The sequence below is a fragment of the Stegastes partitus genome, unplaced genomic scaffold, assembly GCF_000690725.1.
Source record: "Stegastes partitus isolate 25-593 unplaced genomic scaffold, Stegastes_partitus-1.0.2 Scaffold295, whole genome shotgun sequence".
Lineage (NCBI taxonomy): Eukaryota > Metazoa > Chordata > Actinopteri > Pomacentridae > Stegastes > Stegastes partitus.
In genome coordinates, this window is record NW_007578026.1 from 517,406 (window position 1) to 539,411 (window position 22,006).

The window sequence follows — 22,006 nt, forward strand, 5'->3', positions numbered from 1 at the left end:
CTCAGCTGAGGGAATGAGTTTTATCTGCAAACACGCTGAACTGTGCGTTGCTGATATCCCTGAATGAAGCCGCGGAGTTACAGCATCACACACTGTATGCATCACGTTGCCATGGGAACCGGACGTGCGTGTTTAACCGGCGGTGCAGGAATCACATAAATATGTTTTTATGTTTGACTCTGATTTGCTGTCAAGTCCGTTTACTCTGCAGCTGGTAGAACACAGACGAGGAGATGGATTATTCTGCTGGTATTTATTACAGAGAATATCCAATCAATAACATTGATTGTACCTTGTGTATGATGACAATAGAAAGCATTGTATTCTATTCTATTCTATTCTATTCTATTCTATTCTATTCTATGGGACAGAGTCAGACCTAAATGCACTTCAATACAAGATCATGTTTGAATATATGAAGTTTAACTTTAGGAAACCAGCGACTGCGTCGGTAACATCTTCTGTATGACGCACGTTTAACAGTTTTCTAGCAGCATTTCCGTCTTGCATCATTTGCAGTAGCGCCGCTTTTTACCGTCATAATTCTTTATATTCCTCATTGTTCTCCGTTAAAACAACGTGTTGACTGAAGCAGCTGCACACGTGACGCCTTAAACGCCTCCTTTTATGTGAATGAAGCAGAAAGTCTGAGTCGACAAAGGACGTTGAAAACCAACTTGGTGTTGACTGGGGTTTTAGTTTTTGTCGAGCCGCCTTACACAAAGAAAGCCCGGATATGTCAAGGTCTGATCATGTTCTGGCTTTTATTTGTTTGTAGTTTGCTTTGTTGTGTCGTGACTTTATCCAGATGTGCGCTTTGGACCCCAAAAACCTGCCAACAGGTTTGAAAGTTAATATTTTAAAAAAAACTGTGAAGACAAAAAGTTGGATTGTCACATTTCCAACTTAATCATCTGTGACTTTGCTCGGAAGCTTAAGCTTAAAATCATGACATTTAATTAAAATCTCTTCACCCTACATGTCATTTTTTAAAGATAAACTGTGTGCACTATTTAGATTATGTAGAAAAAACTAAAAAATTCTACCTTCATCAGCAGTGAGGAGCCTTTAGTGACTCAGCAGCAACCGACAGACTTGTGACAAAAAAAATTCAGGGCCTGTTTGGCTGAACTGCGCTGAACTGCAGGCTGTGTTTACTCAGAGCAGATGGGAGATGAGGATAGAAGCAAATTAAAAATGCAAGTAGTAAAATATCTCTAGTATGTAAAGATATCATGTTTTTTTTTTCTCCACACTCGGAGGAAAAAAATGCACAACTTTTTAACATGTTTGTATAATCATAGAACTTTTGCCTTTTTCTTGTTCATGTATTCACCACATTATGACATTGCTATGCTGCCCCCAAGACACTTGTGAGTCCTCTCTGCCTCTAGATGGGGTTTTGCTGTTTCCATAGAGATGCAGGACTTTATGTTGCAGTGAGCGATGAGCCTGCAGTCGGTAAAAATGTGACAGGAGCATTAAAAAAACAAAAACATGCAGAGTTCAGAGGCTGACTTCACTCTTTCTCTCTTATTCATGCCTGTGTCTTGCCGGCATTTCTGATCTACGTGGAAAGCATTTGTTTGAAAACGTGCCGCCACGTTGACGCTGACTTGACTCGACTCTAAAATTGTACGATGAATTATAGATGGTGTAAGTGCGTACGCTTAGCTGGAGGGATTCAGACCGGAGCCGTGTGATTGCTGTTATTGTGACCTCGGGCTGCGAGCGCGAACACACATTAGCGCGTGTCTACAGCGCTTAATGCCGTGACATTTTGCTAAAGGACTGTTAAGACGATCCGCAAATTGCAAGTGTGCTGCAGCAACACCCAGCCCAATATCGCTGTGGTTTACATGTGGGACTGCGAAGCGCCATAACCGTTATTGTTTCTTACTCACATTGTGCTTGGTGAGACCGGAAATGTTGCTCGCTATTGCCTGAAGCCAGTCCAGGCAGTCTTCGGATGCAGGAAACTGGATGACTCCGCTGCACACGCCGTCCACCGCTATGACCTGGAAGGCATTTTTTCTGGAAGAATCAAGAAAAAGCAAATGATCAGGGGATGGTTTGGTTTGTTTTTACAGACTGACCATAAACTTTCAATTGATTTCAGAAGAAGATTCGATCAAATTGGAGCAAAACCTTACTAGCAATCGACGGTGTGTTATTAGATTTAAACAAATTTCTTCTTATTTATTTACATATATATTTTTTGGGGGGGCTTTTTGCCTTTATTTAGAGCAGGAAACAGACAGGAAAGGGGGGAGAGACCTGCAGCAAAGGGCCGTGAGCGGGAATCAAACCCACGACCACTGCATCGGGGAACTATAGCCCCTGATCATGGGTCGCCCGCTCAGCCAGGTGAGCTTTAGGGGCGCCCCATATGTTATTCGATTCCTCTAAAACTCTTCCTGTGGCACAAACCACAGACGACATGGCAGGAATGTTTTCTTCCATTTAGCAGACACGTTAGAATTCTTAGACAACTGAACATCCTTAAAGAAACTGTTTGTTATTTGGGGGAAACGTGCTTGAATACTGTTTGTTTTTTTGCAAAGCCAACTCTCACATCTGTGTCCTGGAGCTGGAGGCGGGAGACGGTTATCTCAGCAGGGTCAACAAATGAAACTGAAAACTAAAACCGTGAAGCTTAAAACTCATTAATTACCAGCTTACACGCTGTTTGTTTGAGCTGCACGAATGCACGAACCTGAACCGAGTCGCCGCTGCGCTTCTTGACAGTTCATCGTGCACACTTCTGTGGAGAACACACCGCCCTGGCAATGTCGTGGCCAAAAATAAAAACGGACCGATGCTAACTCTGGCCTCTCCAAGTCTAAAGGGCAAGTTGATCTTCATTTTGTTGTAATATAAACTGAAACTCGAGCCACTAATACGGCGAATAAATCCAAAAACGCACGTCGTCCTCGTGCAATTTTCAGTTAATGAGCTGAAAGGGGCCAAACCACAAGAGTCCAAGATCACTGTTTCTATCATCTACAGTGAAGCAAGAAATGGAAATGCATGTATTGACAGTTTAATGGCTCATTATGTCAAGCATCCACTATTCAGTAGATCACATGCACGGAGCCGGTGCGAGCCAAATGAATCATTAAGCGTCGCCGCCGTTTAGTTCTGGTCCAGATTCCTGTTCGCGCTTTCTAAAGACAATCAGAAGCTGACAGGTAGCTCGCCGCTGTGTTCACGTCACCGCACCGTCAGGAAGCATCAACTTCCTGTGGCAGAAAGCAGTCGATCTGCACTTTAATGCTCCTCCCGTGTACACTTATGGCGTCTGGCGGCTCATGAAGACGTACGGCGGCTGATTATGAGCGATATTAGGCTGCAAATCAACTGCCTGTTATGAACAATAACAAACGTTTAGACACAGGTCGAGAGTCGAGGCGTCTGGTGTTATCGTGGGATGATTATTGCGGGATTGTGCTTTTTAATCGACTTAATGAACTGACAAATCACGCCTCAGACAACGCGGCTCCAATTGCTTTTGATTATCTGATTTATCAGCCGCGGTAGCGAACGACTTCCACCAACACGTGCGGCGTGTTGCGTGTGCACATCGACTGTGAGGTCACTTCCTGAGCAGCTCGTTAGTAAATGAACGTTTGAATTATGTACATCTTGTATCAGAAAATGCAGCAGCTGCTACATTTCAGAGCCGGTGTGCTTGAAACCAGGCTGAGTTTGTAAAAACCAACAGCCCAAATGGACCATTACAAACTCAGCAAACAGGTTTACTTTAATGACGCCAGAAAGGTTAAGAGTGAAAGCGCGCCGTGTTTAATGGGACATTCTACACAGTTGATAAAAAGCTATAGATGTATTTATAGATGGCGCGCAGCAGTGAGCCCCATTTGGAAATCCCCAAGCATTTAAAAAGCCAGAGATCTCAGCACTGAGCCTTAATGGGAGAAGCCAGCGACACCAGATGAAGTCCCGCAGCTCACCTGCAGACGTCAGAGCCGGGGATGTACTGCGACAGGCGCGAGTGCAGCAGAGGAATAAGGCGCAGGTCCACCCATCTCTTCTCCCAGCGAAGCCCCGGGGACGTGGGCCAGGACGAGCAGGACAGCGTGTCCTGTGGAGGTGCCAAACGCGATTCAGAAGAGCCGTTCTTTTTCCCCCACCTTGCACATCTCAAACAGCTCACATGTCAAAAAAGTCCTGTCGCCGCCGAGGATGCGCCGGGCAGGCCGAGCGAGCACAAGCTGCAGATTAAAGAGGCTTCACCCCCCCTCACCCGCCCCTCCTCAAAAGATAAAGATAGAGCATCCCGGTTATCAGCGAGCAGTGACAGTCGCATGGAAACAACTTTCTGGCAGTGGGAGCGGTGCTGCATGGTTACAGAAGGACAGTTATAGAATCAGTCAGTCAGAGAAAGAGGCTGATGAAAAAGTACCGTGTTGTTGGGATGATAATTCAAGTGCAGGCCGCTATCACACAGAGGGGAGGAGGTCCCACTACTCTGGTCGCTGGGGATGCCTGAACGTACAACAGACGAACACACACACAAAAAAAAAACAGCCAATAAACCCGTCAACACCTCCATCTATTTCAGGGTTTCCAACTGCAGTGAATCACAGCCATCAACAAAAGTGTGTTGCTTTGTTCTGCTACACTGTTGGCTCCGGTTCTGTGCCAATTTGTATTCAGTTGACTGGCTGGATGGCCAGTCAACCTGGCCCACATACGCATATGAAAGGATTTTATAAATGCTTTCATGTCTGATGACGGGCTGAAGCTTTCCCATGCAGGAGCAATCAATTGCACCACAATGAGCAACGTCAATTCTTTCACTTTAGTCTTTTGTGAAGTTTCCGATGTGTTCTTTCCTCTTTTTTTTTCTTTAACAAAGTCGCATCTTTATTTAGTTCTTCACAAAACAAGAAGGAAGAAAAAATGAAAAAAGAGGTAGCAGCTGAATTTATTTTTCTTAGTTTTTCTCAAAGTGGCTCCAGTTTATTGTTTCCAGGACAACCGATTCAAGACAGAAAATAACACGGGCTAAAAATACCCTTTGTTTGATTATTTTCCACGACAGCGATAGTGATTATGTACTTAGACCTAATGCGCCGTCTTACATGTGCAGTCCTCACACAGCGGCAGCTTCAGGAAGGCCGGCGTCTTCTTTAAGAAAGAGACCGTGAGCGTCACTTCTTCGCCAGCGTTTCTCAAAACCTGGACCTGGAAGGTAAAACAGAAACAACGTGGGATTTTATTTTTTTTATCCGCGGGAGCCACAAACTGTGAGTTCTTCCCTCTGATTGCTCGCCGTGATGAAACATGGCGCGGCGATGTTTGGCTAAGAGTGGAGACCCAAGATAAGGGATTTACTGCAAGTTTTATCCTCCGCATTCACACATATTTCTTCTACAGCTGCATTTAAGCAGGAATGAAAGAGAAAAATTGGCTTTTACATGTCAGGGAGATACAAATCATAAAGTGAGACAAGATAAGCCGCTGAAAGAGTTGTTGCAGTGGAAGAAACTATAAGATGTGAGCTGACAGCTTACCACTTCCTCGTGGCGATAGCTCCTGACGTTTATTCCGTTTATCTGGAAACAACAACGACAACAACACGGTAACCTTAAATAATATTGCTGGCATCACATCACTGCAGCGCCGTCTTCCAAATGATTAATGAGGCGGGCGCGCTGATTGTTGTGGCATCTGCGCAGAAAAACTGTAAACAAGAGTCACATCCACAGTTGCCATGAACACCGAGCGTCTCTGGCTCGTCCACGTTTCCGACTGTGAGAGGAGATGTGGGGGATTTTTTTTCATTTTATTTTTACTTTTTGTGACCAAAAGGCATGGAACAGATAGAATGCCGTTGCCTATGGGGAAGCAAACTCATTCCACACAGCTCTGTGGACATGTGGCATATGAATTATTAAAGATGTGTTATTTTGCAGGGCGGGATGAGACGTGTAAACAGACATTAGTGTGGCATTTTACCTGAAGGATGCCGTCTCCGATGAAGAGCAGCCCAGAGAGCTCAGCTGGAAGCAAGAAAAAAAATGCAAAAATTAAAAACAACACTCATTAGTGGAGTGAAATAGTAAAAAAAAAGAAAACCTGACATTGTACCTTTTTGTTCTTTTGATATTTTCGATATCACAACAGGGATTTTGTGCTCTGCTCCACCCTGAGGAGACGAATTAACATGAATTGAATTGCAAAGGTATCACGGATGCAGAACACGACTCGCGAGACGGCCGCGGCGAATCCCTCGGCCGACGCCGCGGCTCGACAAGGAAATGATCAATAACACTTGTTCAGAGTTAATTTAAAAGAAGTTGAGAGGAGCGGCCAAATCAGCCGGGATCTAAATTACCTTGATGCTCAGGCCGAACCCTCCAATCGTCTGCCTCCTGATCGTTACAGTCCTCTCCTGCAGTTGGACAGGAGAGATAAGCTCAGACGGATGCTCGACCTGGGGGAGCGTCACACCAAACTCCAAAGCAACAACAGTTAAATGAAGAGGAATGCTGAGAAATCTGAGCTTTGCATGACTTAAAGAATAGATGTCTGCGTTTTAAAGTGTCGCCATGAAATCCTTTTGTTTGACGTGTGCAGAGATGATGCTCTTATTTAATACAGGACAGTGGAGTGAAGTTCAGTGTTTGATAATTGAAGATGTGACTTTATGTATATTTGTGATATCATACTTCCTGCTTTATTTACTATTATCTGAAACACTGAGACTGTTGACGTCCAGCAGCGTCCATCGATACGAAACAATAGCATGAATGTTCTGAGTCAGCCGGCAGATTTTTAAACATGGTTTGTCGTGTAGATTTCTAAATGGTGGAGGCACATGTTTGGTCACCTCCAGTATCAGTAAGGAAACCGTAAAGCAGCTCCGACGAGAAGACAGAAACATGTGGCAGTCTAAGCATCAATTATTTAAAAATAGCTGTGCAATGTGTTTTTATTTAGATGGACACGAACTGATAGAAATGATGTCCAGCTACGACGTCCAGCACTTGCTATAATCAGTGTCATCAATCATTCAGTTGCAATGAAACGTCAATTTCGACGGCAGCATGTGCACCGAAAATGCACATTTGTACCTTTTACCATATATCAGTTTCACGGTAAGAACGCAAAACATCTGAAGAGACAATTACAGCAATCAATTACCGAGAGAACAAAATAAAAGAATCTTCAAATTGACAGACGAAGATGGAAATGAGAAAGTCCCGGAACTGAACTGGAATTAATTTGGACATAAATTAAAAGTCTCTCATCCACATACAGTTTTTTCTCGTGGCTTTTGTGAGACGCCGTTATTTTTTTTTTGTTTGTTGACAGTTTTTGATGTTGTAATTGTCCAATTTCACACATTTCTACACGGACGTCTGTCTCTTGATTGCATTCAGCTGAAACCAGAAGTTTACTGTATAGAAAGACATAAAACCTTTTTTTTCTCTCACTGTCTGACATTAAATCAGACGAAACTTTTCCTGTTTTAGGTCAGTCAGGATTACCAGAATTATTTCTATTTGCTAAACACTAGAATAATGAAAGAGTGAAATTTTTAGAGATTTTTTTTTATCTCCATTCACATGCATACAGATCATTTTGGTAATCCTGTCTTTTCACACAGTGTATGTCAACTTCCATGTCTGTAATCAGCATTTTTCAGTGTCCACGGCGTTCAGGAAATCAACAGAGCGTTTTATTTAAACGTAAAACTTAACCGGGGCAAATAAGTCTGCACTTGTTCCTGACACGCTGAAGCGGCATTAGCACAGCGACGCTGTTGCCCTTTGCGTTGATTATTAATGATGTTTCAGAGGACACAAACCTCCATTTGTCTTTGAAGATGTTTGCTTTTTTTCTCATCCAGTAGAATGTTATTGAATGAATAATGCCATTTAAGGGGAAAGGTCGTGGACTCGGGTCTCAGCCGAGTTGATTTTTTTTAAGAAACCGCATTTATTAGTGTGAAGGAAGAACTTGTGACGACTTAATGTCAGACCCGGGAGGTGAATCCCTGCTTAGTGGCTGTGTGTGATTTATGAGGAACAGATGAACTAACTTCAGATTGTTGTCGGTGTGTTTGTGTTCGTGCGGCGGCGACTTACACTTGAATAAAAAGGCTCTCCCGACACACAGATGACATCTTGCTCTTGAATGGTCAGAATATCTTTGGCCAAGTGTAGTCGAATATTAAACGGCTCCTCATTACCTTCTTGCATCAAATAAATCCCAGTCTTTGTCTGCGAACAGTCAGACAGATAAAAATCATTCATCATCCCTCCAGAACTAAATTAACTGGCCATGAAATGAAATGTCATCCAGAATACTCGGCGCAAGATGAACATGGAAATTAGCAAACAGTTTGGGTGATTTTCTTTCCTTTTTTTTTTTTTTTACTACTTCCCTTGTTAACGTCAGAACAAATAACCACATTCTGAGTAATAAACACACAAAATAAAACGTAAGAAAGCGTTTTACGGCTTTGTGTGACTCTCAAACAAGCAGCTTGGTTGTTTTTCTTTTTTTCCCGTGATGACATTTTTGTGCCGTCCCCGTGCTTTGTACACAGACAAAATCAAATTACGGCATCTCATTTATCCGAAACGCAAGGTTGATGAAAATGATGAAGCTGTGAAATTGGCTAAAATCGAGCTCACCCACATCTACGTTTGGATTTCCCTGCTTTGTGCGAGCGGCGAGCGGCGAGGGCTGTGTGTGTTTCCGATGATCCGTTTAAAACATGCTAATCTGCATAAATTTGCATTCCGCGTATCCTTCTCCTCCTCCCCCGGCTAATTGTGATGCCTGTCCTGTCCTTGACTTAAAAAGGTCTAAATAAAAAGGAGCACCTTCACCTGACAAGACTGCTAATAGGAGAAAGCCACCGGTGTCAGCATCCCTGTCACCCGGGATACGCCGCTCATCAGTTAACAAGACAGCCGGCTGCAGGGCTGCTGCTGCTCCGAGCGTCTCCCAAACTGCAGGTTAAACTTGAATCAAAGTCAGTTTACGGAGCACATTATCTCCCGCCCGTGATGAGGAATGTAAAGAACCGAGGAACGAGGGCGGCGTTCGTTCACGTCGTTTGAAGCAATGTGCGGAGTCATTAGCTGAGCAAAACGAGGGCAGTAGTGCCTGTATACTCGGCAGCGTCTCAGGTGACAGAGCATCGTCTGACCCGCTGTAGCACTCGCATTGTACATAATTAGCCTTATCTCTTATCCAATTTTATGTTTCACGGTTTCTCTCTCCCCTCCACCACCACCACCACCACCACCACCACCACCCCACACCGTTATTATCTGCATCATCATCTCCAATCTGATAGCGTGAACATGACTATTTACTCTGCAGACTGCATTAGACATGCAAGGACATCTTATTCCGACCGAGGGGTATTAATTAGGGGAGCGCTGGAGGGCCCTTACCCCCTCTGACCCTCAAAATCTGCAGGCGGGTTTTGAAAAGCGTGTTCACTTTTAACTATTTGTCAAAATTACACCATTTATCGGAGCCAGAAAGTGTGAAGAGGGGAAAAAAAAAGAAATTATCAGATTTTCAACTCCTCATCGAACTAATCGTGTGTGACTTCTGGTTCTGTGAGGAGAAATTAATCAAATCTGGGCTGAAGAATTGTGTTATTTCCTCCAAATTACTTTCATCTCTTAACTAAAATAAAATAAAATAAAAAGCCTTTTGCTGAAAAGTCAGCAGTGCAAACAAGACGTTATTAGCAAGAACAAGAATTCAGCTGAACTGCAGGTTGTGTTTGTGGACAAATTAAGAACGTGAGTAGCTAAATATTAACAGCATGTGGAGCTTTACACCTGTAGGTACTTGGAAAACGGTATCGTCCAGGTTTTTTTTAATTTTGCAAAGTAAATAGTCAAAAAATGGAACTTCTGTATGTGTTGTTTTATGATAAATGACATTATAAATATGTTTTTGAGGCCCGGTTGCACCTCGTTACTGTATTCAGGGTGGAAAAGGTGTTTTTATTTCATCAAACCAATTGACTTTGGTGAAAGGATGCAGCTTCGGTGTTCCCTCAAAACAGTTTGGTGCAACATTTTCATGCAGAGAAACTGATTAAGACGGTTAATTCACCAAAAAAAACACAAGGCTAGCAGGGCTGTCTCATAGCATCCTCTGCAAAACATTTTCAGATTGGTAGGTGGCTGCCCAGAGGTTGTTGTTGTTGTTGTTTCCCTGAGTGAAGGGGGATTGGAGGAAGCCGTGTGAAACGCGTGACCGAAGGCAGGCTCATGCCCACAATCTACTGTACATCTGGGAGAGACGCGACAGGAGCTGCTTGAGGTTCACACACAGGATTCTGCTTTTGTTTTTTGAAATACTACCTATGTTTAAAGGTGGTTTAGGCCACACGTCGTCTCAAGAAAGTAAAATCAGGCTGAAGGACAAAAGAGAGCAGCTTTGAGGACGGCTGCTCGCCGACCGCGCTTCACGGCGAGGTCACATATTTTAGGATAGTTTGCTCGGTGATGAATAAAGCAGGAAACTCAGAGAGTGAGTCAGCGGCATCATGTCAAAAGGTGGAAAGTAAACCGACAAGTTGTCAACAGGAAGCGTATAGATATACTTGTTGATTCAGTCATTTGTACGACGGATGCATTAAAAGAGGGCGAGAGCATAGCAGCGCCTCCATTCACCGAACAGAGCCACAGTCAGGCCACAGGCTTTCACGTATACCGCGATGCTTCATGCTTTTCTCTTTCTTCCTCCTCAGGCACTTTCTATAATCACAGTCAATTGTTACATTGATTAAATCCCACCAACCTCTTCATTTGAAGTCTTGAAATCCATGTGCTACTATGCAGTGAGGGATACTGCAACGGAGAAAAACAAGAGCGGGTTAGACGGCGGAGACAAATGCTTAACGACACGACCAACTCGCTGCAGCAAGAAAAAAAGCACTCGGCCGATTTAAACCGGCGTTGTTAGCAGGATGCCCATCCTCATTACGGCCATATGGAACGTGCGCAGTGGAGAGAAATTGATTTGTCATTGAAATTTGCCTCTTCTTATAAACTTAACGTGTGCAAAAGGGGGAAAAAAAAAAATCCTCATTGAACAATCTCAGGAGGAAAAACTGGAGACCATTAAGCGTTAATGAATAATTCATTAGCAAAGGTGAGAGCCCAGGTATCCTAATAAATGTTTCAATATTGAATCCGGCTGCTTGTGGAGATGAACTGTCAGAGAGAGAAGAAAACTGGGCCACACAGGAGAATCCCACAATAAAAGCATCACATCCGCAGAGGTAAAGGTAGAGGAGGTAAACAGCACCTACTTTATAAATCATCCGACTTGTTCCGTTCAGATGCACAAGTAGTCCCCAGGAACGTCGCGCCTCATTTGCATAAACCAGTTCCACTCAGTTTTAATCAGACATGACTGCCACTTGACTCGACAAAATGAGCGCCGAACAAAAAAAATGGCTCTCGAGTCGCAGAACCAAGAGAAGAGTGGCGGCGCTTACCTCAGCAGAAAGGCCCCCAGCTCCGTGCACGGCGAGGTCTAGCCATGGAGCGGCGAGTTGATCTCCGATCCGAGCCGCGGCAGAGGGCCTCCCCGGATCATGGCTGTCAGGAGTCGGTGCGGCGGGAGAAGCGATGCTGTCACTTTCTCCGGGCTGGCTGTAGGTGCTGCAGGATTATTCCCGGTGGAGCCGGAGAGCAGAGCGAGGCTGTGCGGTGGCTTCTCTCCCGGAGGTCCGTAGCAGGAGGAGGAGGAAGCGGCTAAGGTGTCATCCTGATGCTAAAAACCACTCCAGGGTTGAAACGAACAAAAAGAAATAAATCAAGAGTGAGTCGAACGGAGCTGAATATTGTCGATTACATGGTTCCGACTACAAACGGCGAGATGTAATCTACAGACGAGGGTGTTTTCGGTGTGAACGTATGTGGGAATCAGAAGCAATTCACGGCTTTATCTCCAAAACACGCAAAAAAAAGGAGATTCAAAGACAAACCCCAGATTCCTGCTTCATGACTGAGCTTCCTCTCCCTCATGCAAACCTGTGGATTCATGTGCCATCACACAATTAACTCGTTTTCTTACATTTTCTTGGATTTTTTTGTACGCCGAGCACGAATGGCTCTTTAAAAGCGTTTATTAAGTTCCAATAGCACATCCTTGAGAAGCCCTCCTCGTTAGTATGCGTTGCTGGCTCACTGCCACCTTTTTGTGAGTTACTTCTATGATCATTGTTCTACAGGATTTTAAAAAAAAAACCTACAGCGTGTGATATTCAGGCTACATTTCATGTATAAATCATCAGCTGCTGATTATACAGTAAAAAGTAACCTTAGCAAAACTTGCAAATGTATTTGTTAAGCACTGGGGAGGAGAGGAAGTGATTCAGAGCTGCTCGAGAGGAGAAGAGCCGAATCTAAACAGCAAAAACTCTCAAAAGCTCTGACCTTCAGAAAACACCAGGTTGTTAGAAAACATTATGTCGGAGGGATCCAAGAACTCTGGATATCTTCAGATGACATCATTATCCTTGATGTAAAAGAAAATATATCACCCACTTCTAAAGACGTACACTTCCTGAGGCGCTCCAGTAAACATTTGGTGCTCCTGCTGACGTTCCTTCGCTTGTTGTTTTTTTCTTTCTTTTAGAAGTATTTTGCGGATTTCAATGTTTACGTTCTTCAACTCCTGACTTGAGATAATTGGCTTATCGTCTCCGTTGATGTGTTTAGCGTATTTGTGTTGTTTATATGAGGGGGCCAGATCAAATATTTTCCTGCTTTTCGATCACATTTATTTCCGTGACATAGAAGTTAATTAACTACATGCATACAGACAGACTGTACTCAGGCTATTCGTGGAAATGAGTTGGAAAACAGTGCAGCCTCTAACCCAACTATGGTGGTAAATATTCTGTTTTGAAGTTGAAAGGCTCTGAGCGTCTCACAGGTCGGCTCTGAAAGCTCCTCATACAGATCCTGAACTGGGCAGGACTGGTTTCCAGCACCGGGAACGAGCTGCGACACGGCCTGAGGACGCTCTGCAGAGCTTTACAAGCTCGTATTTCTACCGATGTTTGCAGATGCTTTAAGCTTGGCGGCGTGTCGGTGCGTGAGATGGTCGCTCTGAGCGGATGGTTTTCATTGTTGCCGTTCTGTGTTTATGTAATTTGTTCTCAGGTCTCTCCTGTAACGGAGATCTTTATCTCTGTGAGACGTCCTGAATAAATAAGTAACTTCAGAGGGATGCTGTTTGTGGTGCAGCTGAACTGTGTAACTATCAGATCTATCTGTGAGGTGTTTCTATTACTCCTCTGTTTAAACCAGGGAGCGGGGGACAAAGCATTCAGCGTAATAAGGTAGATGTGCATCTCATTACCCATGAACAGGGTGCAGTTAGACAGGATCTGCATTATAGGACTTCTGCTAGTTTAGTCAATGAAGTGACCAATAAATGGAAAAACGCTTCATCTGCACCGATGCTGATGATCAGCCACAAGACATCGAGCTGCTCTTTGTCTGATCTAGAAACACATTGAACAGTTTTATGCTTAGATTTAGACCAAATGTGTTGCTGCAACTTTCTAAAGTAAGAAAATGCAATGAAAGCGTATTCATGAGCGTGATATGGAATATACTGATATTATATATTGACATAAAAACAGTTTTTCTACTGAACAGCTGAGCCATAACACTTCAGACTACTGCTACACTGCTGTTTTGCACCATCCATCCACTATCTATACGCCGTTTAATCCTCACTAGGGTCTGGAGTCTATCCCAGCTGACTCAGGGTGAAGGCAGGTTCACCTGAACAGGTAACCAGTCTATCACAGGGCTACACTTAGAGACAGACAACCAAGCACACTCACATTCACACCTACGGACAATTTACAATCACCAATTAACCTCAGCATGTTTGGGAGGAAGCCGGAGAACCCGGAGAGAACCCACGCTGCACGGGGAGAACATGCAGAAAGATCCCGGGTGTCCTCACCGGGACACGAACCGGCGACCTTCTAGCTGTGAGGCGACGATGCTAACCACTGATCCACCTTACAGCTATTTTGCACCACGGTACATATATTTTTTCTGCTCAGATGTGTAAATTCTTGTATATATTTATCTTATTTTATTTATTATTATTATCTTTCTATAGTTGTTTTACTTTATTTTTTATTTTCCTGTTGCTAATTCCTACCAACACCAAATTCCACCAAAATTGTGTTGTGTACGTACTTGGCCATTAAAGCTGATTCTGATTGAATATATTTAAATATATATATATTATTGATAAATACAAATTAATAATAGGAACTTTGATTAGCTGTGACATGTGATTCGAATGTTCGCTAAGTTGAAATCAATATATCGCTCCACCAAGGCTTAATCTGCTGCACTTTTTCTTCGGGATACGTCCAAACGCTTTGGTTCCATTGATTTATTTTGGAGCTGTATTGACTCTGACCACTGAATTTAAACGGCGTTTGTCTCCACCTGCCCTCTACGCTGTCTGTGTCGGAGTCGAGCCGGCTCCCTGTAATGGATGTAAGAGAAATCCTGACATCATTTGTGGGCCCCCGGTTTAAAAAATGAATGTCTTCAGGTGGTCAGCTGAAATATGTGTCTGCAGCCGGGAGATGAGCACTCCGTCTTAGCGGGTGCCCTCCCGTACGTCCCGCCAGACGCCAGCGCCTTCCCCTTCCCTTCTGCCAGAATCCAAAGATTAAATAGGCTGAACCTTTTGTGCCTCTTTAAGTCGAGTCAGCGTAACTCCTTTTACAAACCACGCCATCAGATATTTTCAGTCCCACCAATTTGCCAAGCAGTGTTTTTCAAATAACGCTCTTGTCTTTGACACAATGGCAGCAAACAAAGAGAGAGCAGCGGCGCGAGATTGCCTGGATGATGTGGAGATTGTAACGTGACATCTCCATCTCTTAGACCCGAGGACAGCTGCGGCCCATGCGGGATGACGAATGGCCGTTCGTGCGTGCAGGTGGAGCAGCTGTCTGCAGAGCGCGCCGCCGAATGTAGTTTCTACTCCTGGAGAACGGCGACGGGGTTTCGCTTACTGTACGTTCATTTATCCCGCGACCTGGAACATATGGCGCCTGAGAGTGCCGCGTTTTTAATTTGGAGAGCGATGATAGGGGGGATATTATGTTACTCAAATATTATGGCGTCCCAGAAGAGTCCCACTCAACAGCAAACGCATTGCGCTGACAAAATTTCACATGGTCTGCCAGTTCATGTTAGAAAACAGAATGAGTTTTCTGTCGTGAGCTGCCAGCCTCGTCAGATGTTAGAAACGGGCACCTTGCTCCATCTATCTTCTAAATTATTCCAGTTTTATCACTACAGACGGGATCTGCGCGTTCATATTTATAATATATGATGAGGTATTTGTGGATTTTGATCTGTAAATCACTGTAAGTCTGCAGTTTGTAGCACCGGACGAGCCAACGCTCTCCATGCTTTCCTTGGTGAGGCTATTTATTGTAAGTGGTTTCTTCATTTTTGAAAAGAAACCGAGAGCAGCGCTTTCCTTGTGTTTGTCGTGGGTAGGTGTATAATAGGTCTGGATGGAAATGAAAGTTGTAATTGAAAACCGGGGTTCAGCGATCTGTTTCGATTTTATATCTCTGGAACATGAAATATGTCCTATTTGTTAAAAATGAAGAACACCTTCTCTCTGCCGCAAAAAAAACCACAATTTCCTCATAAAACAGATAACGGCGAAGACTTTAGCGTTGGTCTGTTAACCATCCCGAACCCAAATATATTCAATTTACCACCACAGAGGGCTAACGAGGACGCGAGAACTGTGAAGTTTGTGCTTAAAAACTGACAACCGGTTCATCAGTGGGAAGTGAAAGGGAGTTATTTTTCAATTAACTGTGACTTTCCAAACAATGTCCATCAAATGCTCCTCGTGCTGTCGTGGTTTTGTCCCGAGCACGTGTAATCTACAGCGAAATGAGGGAGAGGAGCAGCCAGAGGATATTTGCAGAAGATTCATTGTCTGTCAGTTTATCATTTAGCAGCTGGTTTTAATAAAAAAAAAAACAAAAGTGTGTTGAAACGGTTGTGCGCCGCTTCCTCTTCAGCAGACAGTTTGTGACACATTAATAAGCTCAGCCCTCTGTGTCGCTCCGGCGGCGAACAGGCTCGTGTCAAGAGGCAGCTGTTTGAACAGTTGTGTATTTACAGAGTACATCAACAGGGTCTGTTTTTTCCTGCGCCGCTAAAAGGTGCTACCTCTCGTTCCGTTCCTTCAGGATCGATCATCCGGGGCGAAATGCAAAGACGTCCCTCGTTACGTTTCAAAAAAAATAAGTCCTTCGTCGTCTCATAAGTCGGTACCTGAGGCCCCGGTTCCAGCCGGAGGGGCTCCACACGCCAGATGCTCATGAATGATAGGCAGAGGAGTAAATTAGTGATGGACACATTTATAGACTGAGCTCCTGACCTTCCTGACTATGATGTATGTTTTTTGGCAGCAGGGAGCCACCAGATATCAGGTGGGTGCCAACTTAAATCAGCGCGAATCATTTCACAAACTGGTTATATCACCGAGAGCAGCAACAGACACTCACCAGATAACAAACTATGGAAGACCCTGCAGCAAGTTTGTTTTTTGTTTTTTTGCTGCTGACAGGTTCGCTAATTGGATTGTAATTTATTTTTTATTTTTTTAAACATATGATATCATGGTCTAGCGCCTGTGGACAAACAGATTGGGCATGTTATCTTACACGAGGGTCTTAATTAGGCTTAACAATGAACACACAGCCACATTACAACAATGCATTATAGGACTCAATCTCCTGATTACGCCACATATGTGCGTTCCAAATATTTATGCATGCCGTCAGGTTTGGATTTTAACCTAGGAAGCTTGAACTGCCTCGCGGGTAAGGACTGTGGGGCCTGGAAATGGCACCACGCTGTGTGTTGAGTACATGAAAGGATTAAAAAGCTCAGCATATTGCTGAAGGCTGGGCGACACTGAAATTATGCTACACAGTCGAGGGACACATCTGCTCGCTGACTAAATATAACGAAGGAAAATATAGAACCGTCTCCCGATTTGCTCGGGCAAATTGTTCATGACTCGACAAAAAAATTGCATGACACGGAGCCGGTGACTATCTTAGTGATGTAAAATTAGGATCATTATCTTTGAGAGCATAGCATTTTACTGGAGATTAAAGCGCCGTTTAGAAACTTGGGAAGCGTCTTTTAATTAATGGAAGATCTGCACAGTTCTCGCGGGGTCATTTCCAGCCGCAAAATGTCACACAGTCACTGGAAAACTACAGAAAATACGACTTTGTGTGTGCAGAGATGCAACTAATGGCTGCTTCTGCAACTAATAAAGTAGAAATAAAGCGGAAAAAATGTCCAGCGTAGTTTCCCAGAATGCAAAGTGCACACGTTTCTGCAGCATCACAGAAAGAAAAGAGCAAATTCAGAATTCATGCTCGACTAAAACAACACAATCAGTTATCAAAGTCAAGCGACGCCCGTGAACCGGCGGCGTGGACGCTCTCACAGCTGTTCAAGGTAAACTATGACGGCCGCACACTTCGTTCTGCCACCGTAAGCAAAAAAAAAAAAAAGGAGCTGTGAAGTGAGCTAATTGCTGCTCGGGGCTATTTTACCATCCACGAGCTCAATGAATTGCAAATATGAAATGGGAGGCACAACAATGCAGTTTTACGGAGACCGCCTTCCATCAAGGTTGAGCTGTAGCGCGCTGTCAAGGCAGCGGTGCTTAACGAAACAAGCGCACTCTCCACATTAATCAAATGTGACCTAAAATTGTCCTGCCTGGGCCACTCACAGGTTGTAAAGCTTAAAAAAAAAAAAAAAAACCCGCTGCAGAGATCCGCTGTAGGAGGTATAGACGTAACCTCCGAAGGGTTTTGTCACTCGTATGTTAAGCAGAGAGCTGGTCTCATAAATCACGGTGGATAATCCAAACCTCTTATTGGCTTTCTTGGGACAGTTATCACTTATGTGTAGCTCGCCGTTGCTCCGTGTTGCAGTCCCCAACCTCTAAATCAGATGGGCCGCTGTATGAGGTGCATATAAATGAGAGTTGTGTCGTCTGTCTTCCCCGCCATGAAGAGTTTGGTGTGCATTCGCTTCATTAGCCATCAGTCTCCACTAAGCCAGACTAATGGTTTTCTTGTTGCATGACAGTGACTTTGTGGCTCAGACCGCTAATATATTTCCCCCCCTCCTCCGCCTGCACTCCCTCCTGAGAGAAATATCTACAGTTTCTTGTATTTGTGCAGCTCGTGCATCGCTCTGCAATAAAAGCATATGGCGTCCCCTCTATGAATTCAACATCTGGAGCGGTTTGTATGGATGGCTGACCAAACAGTTGCTATAAAAGCCCCACAGAAACATCAGGTGTGATGTATTTCTCTCTCTGCTGCTGGGCTCTGGGGCTAGATTGTAATGAAGATGTCCAGCCTTTCAGTGACACATTGTAGGCTCCCCCAGCTGCCCTTTAGACGGAACAATCGCTCAAGGAAAACGTTAAAGGGCCGCTCTATTTTGAGGTATTAAAATGCTTCCTTCGGATGCACGGGAAGCTGTTGTGTTTTTGTTCTGTTGCTCTTACCTTCCTCGCCCTCGCTGCTACTTTTTTTGATTTTTCTCGGCCACAGCTGTCAAGTGTTTTCGTGCGGCATTCGCAGCACGGCGCTCATTTTTATGATCAAAATAGGTCACCGAGTAAAGCCACGTGGCGCTGAAAGATGAACTTATGCCTCACTCGGAGCGCAGAGACTGTAACCCCCTGAATATTCACCATAACCAGATTAGGTACCGAGCGGCTGGGTGACGCTGGAGGCCCTACGAATGCGTTAACATACATAATTGATGTAAATGTGTACATTGTAGTGACGCCTCAGGACAGCATTTCCCACTTGTGCATTTCAGGACGTTTAACCGGTCGGCGTTTTTAAACGACCCGATGGGATCCGGCCGCAGGACGAGCAGCAGGTTATTGATAAGTTGGGACGACGTGTGCAAAGGTTTGACTGTGTTGTGCACAACTTTGCGTCCTTCATCCAGACATCAGCAGTGCAACACAGTGTGGGTTTCAAACAAGTTGTCCCTGACTCCCTCTCTCTCTCTCTGCTGCCTGACATATTGACTAGACGTGAGTGACACCATTTCACTCAGGCCTGGTTTTCTGCCAGTGTACCTCTGTCACTTGGCCAAACAGCTCTTTGATTTAGGACATAAGCAGAACTGGGGAGGAGGGGACACGTGTGCCGGGGCATAAAATCGTCAATGACATGTCAACGCCTTCCCCTCTGTGGGAAGTGAGACCTCCAGTACATCAAACAGATTGCACCTGACCTATGACCAGCGAATGGACCGGCTCGGCTCGGCTCAATATGCCTGCATGAGCACCGAGGCTGATGTGCTGAAGGAACCTGGACTCACTGAGCTGAGCCCTGATTCCTACGTCTCCCTGACTGTCTGTCACCCTGCAGCCTGCCGTGCATTAACAAACACAAGGCTGCACTGTAAGCATCCAGTTTATGGGAGAAGCATCACACATTTGCTGAAGATTCAGGAGTTTTCTGGGAGGCTAATAAAGCACAGCGGGCCAGCAGCAGCAGCAGCAGCAGCAGAAACAGCAGCAGAATGAGGCTGAAACACTCACAGATGGACGTTGCATTGATAAGAAGAAGCTGGGGAGGATTGAGAAAGGTGCAGAGCAGAGGGGATGGAAAATGTGTGTTTTTAAAGTAGGAATGTTGTGGATTGTGTGCATGCAGTGCAGAGAGAGAGAGTACTTTAACGCAGCTGAATAGCAGTGTGGATGAAAAGAGGGTCTGCTGCCACTGCACTGGCTGGAGGAACTGCGGGTGCTGCTTGTGCACCACCTGCACCGATGCGATGGAAAGCCACCACATTCTCCCGTTAATCTCAACAATTAACTAAGCGATGTTGCAGCCCGAGGCCCATCACAAGTTCACTGTTCCGTCCGTGTGCACACAATCACGCCGCGATCACCGGAGAGGACGCTTTATCATCCGCCGGATCACATCGCTGATTGGTACATAAATCTTGTTGCGCAGCATTAAGGCGAATTACACGTCCAAAAAAAAGTACATTGTGCGTGGATTAGTGCGCTATTTTATGGATGTTTGGCGTCATAATGAACTACCTACGTCCGTCATGCACTGTATTATGAGCTGCTGCAAATGTGGAAGCGAGAGGAAAAGGTCTTACCTGATTTTCTGGTAACAGGTGGTGATGATTTTTTTTTCTTTCTTTCTTTTTTTTTTTTTTTTAGATCCCTTCAGACTCCCTTTGGGGTTTTTTTTCTTCTTATTTTTAATTTATGCAACGGTTGCTAAAACATCTCTGCGAAAATCACAATGTATCCCTTGTGGCAGCATCGCCCACACGGCATCCTGGTCCACTACGCAAATGTGCAGAAGAGAAGGAGGAAAAAAAAAAAAAAACGGACAGAAAACAGCCGCAACACAAAACCAGATTTGTCCATATTTCCTGGGCAGCGGTGGTTTCAGGGATTCCTCTCCGTCGACATCTCTGGCAGAGGGTCCGGCTTCACAGCTCCGTGTCTGTCTCTCTCTCTCTTCGCATCGTGCTGCCAAAAAAACGACTGAGGCTGGAAATCACATGCGGCTGGTTCGGGGCGCGCGTCAACCGTCTCCGTTTACCCAAGGCAACCGCTCAACTCCGGATCCATCAATATTACATGATCCTACTTTCTTTTGTGTGCGTTTTTTTCTTTCTCTTCTCTTCTCTTCTCTTCCCTGCTGCTCCGTCCCACATCACACCCCTCGCTGAAGACGCACCAACATCTCACAAAGCGGGGTTTTTTCTCTCCATTTCTAACCAGTTTGCGTGCACTGCGGTGCTCTGTGCGCGCCTGTGTGCGTGTGTGCGGTTGAGCACTTGCACGTCTATCTTTGTGAGGTCCAATCTGAGTTTTTTTTTTTGCACCTTGGAAGTGAAGCTATCTGTGCGCATTTTGGGCTTTTTTTTCTGATATGCACCTAAAGGGTTGGGGTTCTGCTTAGAATTAGGTTAGGTCAAGATGTTGAGGTGTGGTGGTTCTGGTTGGGGTTCAAGCATGAAAACCTGAACCCGCAGACACATCAGTCAGTCAGCATTAAGGCTTGATTTGGTTTAGGGAAAGGTCAGGGTTTGGCGACCGGTGTGAACGTCTGGTTTTACCGCCTACAAAAGAGGAAAAAGACTGAAGAGAATGAATTCTGATTCCCCCTCAATGTCCAGTCCGAAGCTTCAAAGTTATTTCCACATCAAAGGGCCGCTCTGTGTCTGCATGTGACTTACAACTTTCTGAGCTGAATGGCATTTAAAGGAGAGACAGACAGACAGAGAGAGAGAGAGAGAGAGAGAGAGGAGGAAAAAATAAAAAAGCATGGGTGGATTTTCTCAGTCTTGCACAGTCAGACACTCCTGACTCAATTGGTGCTGTCAGTGAGCACACACACACACACACACACACACATTCACACACACACTGTACATGCATTCAGTCAGTCAGTCGGTAGTATTTGGACCGTCTCCCCAAGGCCCTCGCGTGAGCAGCTGCGCAGGCTGACCAGGTGCGCCTCATTTTCCATGCTGTCATCATGCCAGCTGAAAGATCCCGCTGCTTCCCCGCACTCCTCCTGACGTCCTGAGTTTCCTACCAAACCTTGAAGCAGCCGCAGCAGCAGCAGCAGCAATTATTTATCAGCTGACGAGTTTCAGTCCGAGGCCCAAACATAGATCAGGTCTGCTTAACTCAGGCTCGTTAATTAAGGGTCAAAACCTGCAGCGGTGGACCGCACGGCGCTGCTCCTGCAACCTACAGCTGTTCTCGGGGTTATCAGCGCCGACGGGGGGCGGTGGGGTTTGAAGATAATAAATGAAGGTGCTCACTGACTTTGCACTCCACGATGCAACACTTCCACCGTGGAGCTCTC

General features: G+C 44.9%; 1 protein-coding gene across 1 annotated transcript in view; it reads right to left on the minus strand.

Moving 5' to 3' along the window:
- sntg1 (syntrophin, gamma 1) overlaps positions 1–11,552 on the minus strand; it is a 34,129-nt gene extending 22,577 nt beyond the window's left edge. The window contains exons 1-11 of the mRNA XM_008283036.1: positions 11,513–11,552; positions 10,810–10,859; positions 8,118–8,252; positions 6,362–6,418; positions 6,115–6,172; positions 5,983–6,026; positions 5,538–5,579; positions 5,106–5,208; positions 4,424–4,506; positions 3,972–4,102; positions 1,905–2,034 (exon numbers count right to left, since the gene is read on the minus strand). Of these exons, the coding sequence (XP_008281258.1) occupies positions 1,905–2,034; positions 3,972–4,102; positions 4,424–4,506; positions 5,106–5,208; positions 5,538–5,579; positions 5,983–6,026; positions 6,115–6,172; positions 6,362–6,418; positions 8,118–8,252; positions 10,810–10,836 (810 nt within the window). The 5' untranslated portion in view covers positions 10,837–10,859; positions 11,513–11,552. The remainder of the gene's footprint in view (positions 1–1,904; positions 2,035–3,971; positions 4,103–4,423; positions 4,507–5,105; positions 5,209–5,537; positions 5,580–5,982; positions 6,027–6,114; positions 6,173–6,361; positions 6,419–8,117; positions 8,253–10,809; positions 10,860–11,512) is intronic.
- Between the last annotated feature and the right edge of the window lie 10,454 nt (positions 11,553–22,006).